The sequence below is a fragment of the Meleagris gallopavo genome, unplaced genomic scaffold (assembly GCF_905368555.1).
Source record: "Meleagris gallopavo unplaced genomic scaffold, MGAL_WU_HG_1.1 scaffold_2, whole genome shotgun sequence".
NCBI classification, from domain to species: Eukaryota; Metazoa; Chordata; class Aves; order Galliformes; family Phasianidae; genus Meleagris; species Meleagris gallopavo.
The window spans coordinates 159774-170990 of NW_028147016.1; the positions used below are offsets into that span (position 1 = coordinate 159774).

Below are 11217 nucleotides of genomic sequence, written 5' to 3' on the forward strand. Positions count from 1 at the left end.
TGAGGAGGTAGATGTGGGAGCGGTCCTTAGGGGTCCTGGAATTTGGAGGGTCCTTGGGGGGGGGGGGGGGTCCAGGATTGGGGGTGAATTGGATGGTCAGAGGATCCTGGGGGTTGGGAGAGGCTGCTTTGGGTGTTGGGCAGTCCTGGGGGGGGGGGGGGGGGGGGGGGGATTTTGAGGGGATTAAAGGGGGGTGGGGGAGGCACGTAAAGGAGGGCTTGGGGAGGGGAGGGGTTTGGGGGGGATTTTAGGGGGTTCTGAAGGGCATTGAGGCATTAAGGGGGATCCCGGGTGGGCGATGCTGGGTGAGGAGGGGGCTTCTGAATGAAAGCCGAGGGCATTGCAAGGGGGGGGGGGGGGGTCCTGGGGGGAGATCCTGATGGGTTGGGGTCACCCCCCCCCCACGTTCCCCCACCTCCCAGGTTTTGGAGATGACCTCAACTGCATCTTCAACGACGACAACGCCGAGAAGTTGGTGCTGCGCATCCGCATCATGAACAGCGACGAGAACAAGATGCAGGAGGTGGGAGTGCTGTCACCACCCCCCTCTGTCACCTCCCTGTCACTCGGTGCCACCCCAGTGCTTTGCCGGTTTGGTGTCACCCAGCTGTCACCCCTTGGTCACCTACCTCCCCACGTCACTCCTTTGTCACTTAGCCAGTGTTTCCCCCATGTCGGTCAGCGTCACTTCTCTGTCACTTGATGCCACCCCCTCTTGTCACCCAGTGCCATTTCTCTGTTCCGTGCTGTCACCCCTCGCTCAGTCCCCCGCTGTCTCTCCGCTGTCACCGTGTCGTCGGTCACCCCAGTGCCACTTGTCTGTCGCTTGGCGTCACACCTTTGTCACCCGCTGCCCGCAGGAGGAGGAGGTGGTGGACAAGATGGATGACGACGTCTTCCTGCGCTGCATCGAGTCCAACATGCTGACCGACATGACGCTGCAGGGCATCGAGCAGATCAGCAAGGTGCTGGGGGAGCACCCGGGGGTGCTGCTGGGGTTGGGTGTCGGAACCCAGGGAGGTGTTTTGGGGTCCCTCCAGGTGCCCCAGGAGCGCCCATGGGTGCTTATTGGGGTTGGATACAGGAACTCTCGAAGGTGTTTGGGTGCCCGGGTCGTCCTGTAGATCCATGGGAGCACCCGTGAGGGCTCGGAGTACATCCCGTGGGATCCCAAGGAGATCATTGGGGTCCTCCAAGTGCACCCGAGCACCCACGGGTGCTCATAGTGGTGGCTGTTGGGAGGTTTCAGGGTTGCCAGGCGCTCTGCCGGCGCACGGAAGCACCCATGGGTGCTGACCTCCCTCTCCTCCCCCAGGTGTACATGCACCTGCCCCAGACAGACAACAAGAAGAAGATCATCATCACGGAGGATGGGGAGTTCAAGGCACTGCAGGAGTGGATCCTGGAGACTGACGGGGTCAGTCTGATGCGGGTGTTGAGCGAGAAGGACGTGGACCCGGTGCGCACCACCTCCAATGACATCGTCGAGATCTTCACTGTGAGTCGTGGGGTGACACCCGTGGGTTCCTCTGTGGGTGCTGGGGATGGTTGTCGGGGTGTTGGGTGACACTGCAGTGTGCTGGGTGACACCCGTGGGTTCCTCTGTGGGTGCTGGGGATGGTCGTCGGGGTGTTGGGTGACGCTGCAGTGTGCTGGGTGACACCCGTGGGTTCCTCTGTGGGTGCTGGGGATGGTCATCAGGGTGTTGGGTGACACTGCAGTGTGCTGGGTGACACCCGTGGGTTCCTCTGTGGGTGCTGGGGATGGTTGTCGGGGTGTTGGGTGACGCTGCAGTGTGCTGGGTGACACCCGTGGGTTCCTCTGTGGGTGCTGGGGATGGTCGTCAGGGTGTTGGGTGACACTGCAGTGTGCTGGGTGACACCCGTGGGTTCCTCTGTGGGTGCTGGGGATGGTTGTCGGGGTGTTGGGTGACGCTGCAGTGTGCTGGGTGACACCCGTGGGTTCCTCTGTGGGTGTTGGGGATGGTTGTCGGGGTGCTGGGGTGACGCTGCAGTGTGCTGGGTGACACCCATGGGTTCCTCTGTGGGTGCTGGGGATGGTCATCAGGGTGTTGGGTGACACTGCAGTGTGCTGGGTGACACCCGTGGGTTCCTCTGTGGGTGCTGGGGATGGTCGTCGGGGTGTTGGGTGACACTGCAGTGTGCTGGGTGACACCCGTGGGTTCCTCTGTGGGTGCTGGGGATGGTCGTCGGGGTGCTGGGGTGACGCTGCAGTGTGCTGGGTGACACCCGTGGGTTCCTCTGTGGGTGCTGGGGATGGTTGTCGGGGTGTTGGGGTGACGCTGCAGTGTGCTGGGTGACACCCGTGGGTTCCTCTGTGGGTGCTGGGGATGGTCGTCGGGGTGTTGGGTGACACTGCAGTGTGCTGGGTGACACCCGTGGGTTCCTCTGTGGGTGCTGGGGATGGTCGTCGGGGTGCTGGGGTGACGCTGCAGTGTGCTGGGTGACACCCGTGGGTTCCTCTGTGGGTGCTGGGGATGGTTGTCGGGGTGTTGGGGTGACGCTGCAGTGTGCTGGGTGACACCCGTGGGTTCCTCTGTGGGTGCTGGGGATGGTTGTCGGGGTGTTGGGGTGACGCTGCAGTGTGCTGGGTGACACCCGTGGGTTCCTCTGTGGGTGCTGGGGATGGTTGTCGGGGTGTTGGGGTGACGCTGCAGTGTGCTGGGTGACACCCGTGGGTTCCTCTGTGGGTGCTGGGGATGGTTGTCAGGGTGTTGGGGTGACACTGCAGTGTGCTGGGTGACACCCGTGGGTTCCTCTGTGGGTGCTGGGGATGGTCGTCGGGGTGTTGGGTGACACAGCAGTGTGCTGGGTGACACCCGTGGGTTCCTCTGTGGGTGCTGGGGATGGTTGTCGGGGTGCTGGGGTGACACTGCAGTGTTCCAGATGTTGCACTCTGTAGGTGTTGAGGGTGGCTCTGGGGCTTTTGGAGTTGATGCTACAGATTCTGGGTGTCACCTTCCCCAGGGTGTTGGGGACAGTCCTCAGGACTGGTGGGTGATACTGCAGTGTGCCAGGTGTCACCCTCAGGTGTTCTCTGCAGCTGTTGGAGGATGGTCCTTGGGATTTTGGGGTGACGCTACAGTATCACTTTCCATTAGGTGCTGGGGATGGTCCTTGGTGTGTTGGGTGACACTGCAGCATTCCAGGTGTGCTCTGCAGGTGTTGGGGATGGTCCTCAGGGTGTTGGGTGACACTGCAGTGTGCTGGGTGTTGCGCCCTGCGGGTGTTGCAGATGGTCCTTGGGGTGTTGGATGACACCGCAGCGTGCTGGGTGTTGCGCCCTGCAGGTGTTGCGCCCTGTGGGTGTTGCGGATGGTCCTCAGGGTGTTGGGTGACAGTGCAGCGTGCCGGGTGTTGCGCCCTGCGGGTGTTGTGGATGGTCCTCAGGGTGTTGCGCCCTGAAAGTGTTATGCCCTGCGGGTGTTGTAGATGGTCCTTGGGGTGTTGGGTGACACCGCAGCGTGCCGGTTGTTGTGCCTGCAGGTGTTGTGGATGGTCCTCAGGGAGTTGGGTGATACTGCAGTGTGCTGGGTGTTGCGCCCTGCAGGTGCTGCGCCCTGTGGGTGTTGTGGATGGTCCTCAGGGTGTTGCGCCCTGCAGGTGTTGCAGATGGTCCTCAGGGAGTTGGGTGATACTGCAGTGTGCTGGGTGTTGCGCCCTGCAGGTGTTGCGCCCTGCGGGTGTTGTGGATGGTCCTCAGGGTGTTGCGCCCTGCAGGTGTTGCAGATGGTCCTCAGGGTGTTGGGTGACAGCGCAGCGTGCTGGGTGTTGCACTCTGCAGGTGTTGCGCCCTGCGGGTGTTGCGAAGGATCCTCAGGGTGTTGGGTGACACCGCAGCATGCCGGGTATTGCGCCCTGCAGGTATTGCGGATGGTCCTCGGGGTGTTGGGTGACACCGCAGCGTGCCGGGTGCTGCGCCCTGCGGGTGTTGCGCCCTGCGGGTGTTGCGGATGGTCTTTGGGGTGTTGGGTGACACCACAGCGTGCCGGGTGTTGCGCCCTGTGGGTGTTGCGGATGGTCCTCAGGGTGTTGGGTGACACCACAGCATGCCGGATGTTACGCCCTGTGGGTGTTGCACCCTGCGGGTGTTGCGGATGGTCCTCAGGGTGTTGGGTGACACCACAGCATGCCGGGTGTTGCGCCCTGCAGGTGTTGCACCCTGCGGGTGTTGCGGATGGTCCTCAGGGTGTTGGGTGACACCACAGTGTGCCGGGTGTTGCGCCCTGCAGGTGTTGCGCCCTGCGGGTGTTGCGGATGGTCCGCAGGGTGTTGGGTGACACCACAGTGTGCCGGGTGTTGCGCCCTGTGGGTGTTGCGCCCTGTGGGTGTTGCGCCCTGTGGGTGTTGCAGATGGTCCTTGGGGTGTTGGGTGATAGCACAGTGTGCCGGGTGTTGCACCCTGCGGGTGTTGCGGATGGTCCTCAGGGTGTTGGGTGACACCGCAGCATGCCGGGTATTGTGCCCTGCGGGTGTTGTGCCCTGCGGGTGTTGCGCCCTGTGGGCGTTGCGGATGGTCCTCAGGGTGTTGGGTGACACCGCAGCGTGCCGGGTGCTGCGCCCTGCGGGTGTTGCGCCCTGCGGGTGTTGCGGATGGTCCTTGGGTTGTCGGCGTGTTGTTACAGCGTTCTGTGTCCCCCTGTTCAGGTGTTGGGCATCGAGGCGGTGCGCAAGGCTCTGGAGCGGGAGCTGTACCACGTCATCTCCTTTGACGGTTCCTACGTCAACTACCGTCACCTGGCCCTGCTGTGCGACACCATGACGTCCAGGGGACACCTGATGGCCATCACCCGGCACGGCGTCAACCGGCAGGACACCGGGCCCCTCATGAAGTGCTCCTTTGAGGAGACGGTCAGCAGCTGTGTGGGGTGTCTGTGGGGTCTTAGGGCTGCTGTTCCCCCATCTTTGGGGTTATGACGCTCGTTTAGGGGGTCACTGTGCCCTTTTTTGGGGATTGCAGTCCCTGATCTTGGGATTGCTGCGCCCATTTTTGGAGTTAATAACTGTTTTTGGAGTTACTTTACCCATTTTTTTGGTATAATGCCTTTTCTTGAGGGATTTGGGGTCACCACCCCCTTTTTTTGATATTGCTGTGCTCATTTTGGGGGTTAATGCCTATTTTTGGGGTTACTTTACCCATTTTTTGGACTATAATACCCATTTTTGGGGCTACAGTCTCCATTTTTGGAGTTGCTGTGCCTGTTTTGTTGTTGCTACACCAGTTTTCGGGGTCAGAGGACCTGTTTCTGGGGTTGCTGCACCCATTTTTAGGATTATAATACCTATTTTGGGGGTCCTGGTTCCCATACCTGGGGTCAGGGTGCCAGCTTCTGAGGTCACCATCCCCATTTCTGGGGTCAGGATTTCAGTTTTTGAGGTCACCATCCCCATTTCTGGGGTCAGGATCAGTTTTTGGTTTTTGGGGTCACCATCCCCAGTTTTGAAGTTGGGACTCCAGATTTCGGCATCACCATCCCCATTTCTGGGGTTGAGGTGCCAGATTTTGGGGTCACCATCCCCATTTCTGGGGTCGAGGCACCAGATTTTGGGGTCACCATCCCAATTTCTGGGGTCGGACGCCAGATTTTGGGGTCACCATCCCCATTTCTGGGGTCGGACGCCAGATTTCAGTGTCACCATCCCCATTTCTGGGGTTGAATGCCAGATTTTGGGGTCACCATCCCAATTTCTGGGGTCGAGGCGCCAGATTTTGGGGTCACCATCCCAATTTCTGGGGTCGAATGCCAGATTTCAGTGTCACCATCCCAATTTCTGGGGTTGAGGTGCCAGATTTGGGTCACCATCCCCATTTCTGGGGTCGGATGCCAGATTTTGGGGTCACCATCCCCATTTCTGGGGTCGGACGCCAGATTTTGGGGTCACCATCCCATTTCTGGGGTTCGAGCAGATTTGGTCTACCATCCCATTTCTGGGGTCGGACACCAGATTTTGGGGTCACCATCCCATTTCTGGGGTCGAGCCAGATTTTGGGGTCACCATCCCATTTCTGGGGTCGGACGCCAGATTTTGGGATCACCATCCCCATTTCTGGGGTCGAGGTGCCAGATTTTGGGGTCACCATCCCAATTTCTGGGGTCGAGGTGCCAGATTTTGGGTCACCATCCCCATTTCTGGGGTCGAGGTGCCAGATTTTGGGATCACCATCCCATTTCTGGGGTCGAGGTTTGCATATTTGGGGTGGGTGCCAGATTTTTGGGGTCAACCATCCCATTTCTGGGGTCGAGGTGCCAGATTTTGGGGTCACCATCCCCATTTCTGGGGTCGAGGTGCCAGATTTTGGGATCACCATCCCCATTTCTGGGGTCGAGGTGCCAGATTTTGGGATCACCATCCCATTTCTGGGGTCGAGGTGCCAGATTTTGGGATCACCATCCCCATTTCTGGGGTCGAGGTGCCAGATTTTGGGTCACCATCCCAATTTCTGGGGTCGAGTGCCAGATTTTGGGGTCACCATCCCAATTTCTGGGGTCGAATGCCAGATTTTGGCATCGCCATCCCCATTTCTGGGGTCGAGGTGCCAGATTTTGGCCTCGCCATCCCCATTTCTGGGGTCTGACTCCCGAGGGTCCCGCAGGTGGACGTGCTGATGGAGGCAGCAGCGCACGGCGAGAGCGACCCGATGAAAGGGGTGTCAGAGAACATCATGCTGGGACAGCTGGCCCCTGCTGGCACCGGCTGCTTCGACCTGCTGCTGGATGCTGAGAAGTGCAAGCATGGGATGGAGATCCCCAGTGCCATCCCTGGCCTGGGAGTGGGCGGCTGTGAGTCGGGGGGTGGTGGCTGCAGCTGCCCGTCCGATGGCTGGGTGACAACGGGGGGCAGTGGGAGGTTCAGGGGCTGTAGGCGTCTCTGATGTGCGGGTGACGCTCTGGGGTCCCCGCGTTGGGATGGAGGGGTCCCCGGTTTTGGGGTCCCCGCAGTGGGATGGGGGTGGGCTGGACAAACTGAGAGCCCTGAGGGGGTCCCTGCTTTGGCGTCCCTGCTTTGGGGATCCCTATGGAACCTCAACTTTGGGGTCCCTGTAGTGGGATTGTAGTGACCCCATGTTGGGACTGGGGGGTCCCCATAGAACACCAACTTTGGGGTCCCTGTAGTGGGATTGTAGTGACCCCATGTTGGGACTGGGGGGTCCCCATAGAACCCCAATTTTGGGGTCCCTGTAGTGGGATTGCAGTGACCCCATGTTGGGATTGGGGGGTCCCAACAGAACCCCAACTTTGGGGTCCCTGTAGTGGGATTGTAGTGACCCCATGTTGGGACTGGGAGTCCCCACAGAACCCCAACTTTGGGGTCCCTGTAGTGGGATTGTAGTGACCCCATGTTGGGACTGGGGGGTCCCCACAGAACCCCAACTTTGGGGTCCCTGTAGTGGGATTGTAGTGACCCCATGTTGGGACTGGGGGGTCCCAACAGAACCCCAACTTTGGGGTCCCTGTAGTGGGCAGCCCCCGTGGAACCCCATATTGTGTTCCCTGCAGTGAGATTGTAGGGACCTCAAGTTGGGATTTAGGGAGTCCCCGTTTTTGGGATCCCTGCAGTGGGATGGGGGGGTGACCGACTTCGGGGTCCCCGCTTTGGGACTGGGGGGACTCCCACATTTTGGAGTCTGTCCCACTGACGTTCTCTCCACGCAGCCACCGGGATGTTCTTCGGCTCGGCTCCCAGCCCCATGGGGAACATGTCCCCCGCCATGACGCCCTGGAACCAGGGGGCCACTCCTGCCTATGGGGCCTGGTCCCCCAGTGTGGGTGCGTGGGGGGGTGGTGAGGGGGAGGCGTACTGGGAGCACTGGGGAGATTGGGTGGGGGGGGTAGGGGGGTGGTATGGGACAGGTGAGGGGGCCCTCACAGATCTGTGGGGTGGGGGGCTCCTGTGGGTGATGTGGGGCAGGGGGAGGAGGGGGGTGGGCTCCCGTGGGTGATGTGGGGCAGGTTGGGGGAGGAGGGGCTGGGCTCCAGTGGGTGATGTGGGACAGGGGTGGGGGGAGGAGGGGGGTGAGCTCCCGTGGGTGATGTGGGGCAGGGGGGGGGGAGGAGGGGCTGGGCTCCAGTGGGTAATGTGGGACAGGGGTGGGGGGAGGAGGGGGGTGAGCTCCCGTGGGTAACGTGGGGCAGGAGTGGGGTGTGCTCCTGGGGATCACTGGGTTGCATGGGGGTCAGTGGAGGACAGGATGGGGGGGAGGTCTCCAGGATACGTTGTGGGAGGGCAGGGTGGGGATTGGGGGGGTGGGAGGGGGCAACATGGGGGTCTGGGCAGAGTGGGCTCCTGGAGGTAACATGTGGGACAGGGTTGGGTGGGGGGGATCTCCTAGAGGTCCCTGGGAAACATGAGGAGGGGTTGGGAGGGGGGGGGTGAACTGCAGCAGTCAGGGTAACATGGGGGGCAGGGAGGGGGGGGTAGTGGGGGGCAGGGGTAGGCTTCTGGAGGTCTCTGGGGTATATTGTGGGGGGCAGGGTGGCTCATAGGGGGTCCATGGGGGGCAGCGAGTCAGGGTGGGGGTGCTTCTGGGGGTCTCTGGGGTGCAGGGGTGGGGGGAGGCTTCTGGGGGTCCATGCGAAGCAGTGGGGGTAGGGTGGGGGGGGCCTTCTGGAGATCTCTGGGATGCATGGGGGAATGTGGGGGGGGATGTGGGGCAGGGTTATGGGGAGCTGCTGGACTCTACGGAACAGGCATGGGGTGATCCCACGTGGGGTGTCTTTGTGCATCGCTCTGATCCCCCCCTGACCCTTTTCTCTCTCTCCTCCCCCCCCCAGGCAGCGGCATGACCCCGGGGGGGCCGGCTTCTCCCCCAGCGCTGCTTCAGACGCCAGCGGTTTCAGCCCCGGTTATTCACCTGCCTGGTCACCCACTCCTGGCTCCCCTGGATCCCCGGGGCCCTCCAGCCCCTACATCCCCTCCCCAGGTCAGTGCTCCCACCCACCGGGGGACCCCCCAGCACTGGGACGCCTCCGGACCCCTTACTCACCCCCACTCTGCTTTGTGGCTTTGCAGGCGGGGCCATGTCCCCCAGCTACAGCCCCACATCACCTGCCTACGAGCCGCGCTCGCCTGGGGGCTACACCCCGCAGAGCCCCAGCTACAGCCCCACCTCTCCGAGCTACAGCCCGACATCGCCCAGCTACAGCCCCACCAGCCCCAACTACAGCCCGACCTCGCCGAGCTACAGCCCCACTTCTCCAAGCTACAGCCCCACTTCTCCAAGTTACAGCCCCACTTCGCCCAGCTACAGCCCCACTTCGCCCAGCTACAGCCCAACCTCGCCCAGCTACAGCCCAACCTCGCCCAGCTACAGCCCAACCTCGCCCAGTTACAGTCCAACTTCACCCAGTTACAGCCCAACCTCGCCCAGTTACAGCCCAACTTCTCCCAGTTACAGCCCAACCTCACCCAGTTACAGTCCAACTTCGCCCAGCTACAGCCCCACCAGCCCAAGCTACAGCCCGACTTCGCCCAGCTACAGCCCCACCAGCCCCAACTACAGCCCCACCAGCCCCAACTACACCCCAACCAGTCCCAGCTACAGCCCGACTTCTCCCAGCTACAGCCCGACCTCGCCCAATTACACCCCGACCTCCCCCAACTACAGCCCCACCTCCCCCAGCTACAGCCCCACCTCCCCCAGCTACAGCCCCACATCTCCCAGCTACTCCCCCTCCAGCCCACGCTACACTCCACAGTCGCCCACCTACACCCCCAGCAGCCCCAGCTACAGCCCCAGCAGCCCCAGCTACAGCCCGTCCTCCCCCAAGTACACCCCGACCAGCCCCTCCTACAGCCCCAGCTCCCCCGAGTACACCCCGACCAGCCCCAAGTACAGCCCCACCTCGCCGAAGTACAGCCCCACCAGCCCCAAGTACAGCCCCACCTCGCCCACCTACAGCCCCACCACTCCCAAGTACAGCCCCACCTCACCCACCTACAGCCCCACCTCACCCGTTTACACCCCCACCAGCCCCAAGTACAGCCCCACCTCACCCACCTACAGCCCCACCAGCCCCAAGTACAGCCCCACCTCACCCACCTACAGCCCCACCAGCCCCAAGGGCTCCACCTACAGCCCCACATCGCCGGGCTACAGCCCCACATCGCCCACCTACAGCCTGACCAGCCCGGCCATCAGCCCCGACGACAGCGACGACGACAATTGAGCGTGGGGGGGTCCCTCTTAGGTTGTGGGGCTGACCCCAAGTGTGGGGCAGGGGGGGGGCTGCGGATGCGGCCCTGTGGGAATTGAACGGGGCGGGGGAGGGGGAGGGTGGGGTGCGTGTGTTAATTGGGGAATGTTGTTAGTTAATGAGTGGGAGACAGAGATGGGGGTAATTGGGGGGGGAGGGGAGGTGTTGTTGTGATGCACCCCACGGCGATGGTGGTGGTTTTGGGGTGGGGTGGGGGGGCTGTTTTTTTTTGCCTCTCCCCCCACCCCTTCATTTACTTCGGTTCTTTTTGTGTTACTTGGGGAAAAAATCGTTGTAATTGAGTTTTCGGGGAAATAATAAAAGGTTTTACTGATTTTCACTTTCTTGGTGTGTGCCCATCTGTGCCCCCCCCACTCCCCCCCCCAAACAGTGCGACACCCCCAGGATCTGTGAGGGGCTGGGCACAAAATTGGGGACCCCTCACCTCAGCACCGTTTGACCCTCCAGGACCTTTGTGGGGGGGCACAAAAGTGGGAGCCCCCCCCCTCGCACTGTGTGACTCCTCCAGGACCTCTGGAAGGGGGGGGAGGAGGGGGGGGGGGAGGAACAACATTGCGAACTTCTGAGACCTTGGGGGTGGGTGAGGGGGTCATAAAAGCGGGAGCCCCTCCTGCACCACACCCAGGATCTTTGGGGGGAGCGGGGCACAAAATTGGGATCCCCAGAACCTTGGGAGGGGGGAAGCACAAATGTGCCCCCTCCCCTCCCACACTGTGTGACCACCCAGGACATTTGTGGGGACCGGGAGGGCACAAAAGTGTGAGTCCCCTCACCACGTGGTACCTCCGGGACCTTAAAGGGGTGGGGGGCGAATAGTGGAACCCCCCCCCCTCACCGTATGGCAGCCCCAGGACATTTGGGGGGGGGGGGAAGCACAAAAGCGGGCGCAGCGCCCCGCTGGCAGCGGTGGGATTCGAACCCACGTCCCCTCGGGGACTGGAGCCTAAATCCAGCGCCTTGGACCGCTCGGCCACGCTACC

The 11217-nt window shown here is 61.9% G+C and overlaps 1 protein-coding gene and 1 non-coding gene across 2 annotated transcripts in view; one reads left to right on the forward strand and one right to left on the reverse strand.

The window, feature by feature from the left end:
* The window catches only part of POLR2A (RNA polymerase II subunit A), a 33262-nt gene extending 22706 nt beyond the window's left edge, over nucleotides 1-10556 (forward strand). Inside the window, exons 12-19 of the mRNA XM_085215059.1 lie at nucleotides 423-523; nucleotides 861-965; nucleotides 1316-1498; nucleotides 4668-4871; nucleotides 6616-6802; nucleotides 7676-7789; nucleotides 8795-8943; nucleotides 9033-10556. Of these exons, the coding sequence (XP_085071185.1) occupies nucleotides 423-523; nucleotides 861-965; nucleotides 1316-1498; nucleotides 4668-4871; nucleotides 6616-6802; nucleotides 7676-7789; nucleotides 8795-8943; nucleotides 9033-10145 (2156 nt within the window). The 3' untranslated portion in view covers nucleotides 10146-10556. The remainder of the gene's footprint in view (nucleotides 1-422; nucleotides 524-860; nucleotides 966-1315; nucleotides 1499-4667; nucleotides 4872-6615; nucleotides 6803-7675; nucleotides 7790-8794; nucleotides 8944-9032) is intronic.
* A 579-nt stretch (nucleotides 10557-11135) lies between these two features.
* On the reverse strand, nucleotides 11136-11217 carry TRNAL-UAG (transfer RNA leucine (anticodon UAG)). Its single transcript has one exon. It is a non-coding gene; the product is annotated as a tRNA-Leu (tRNA).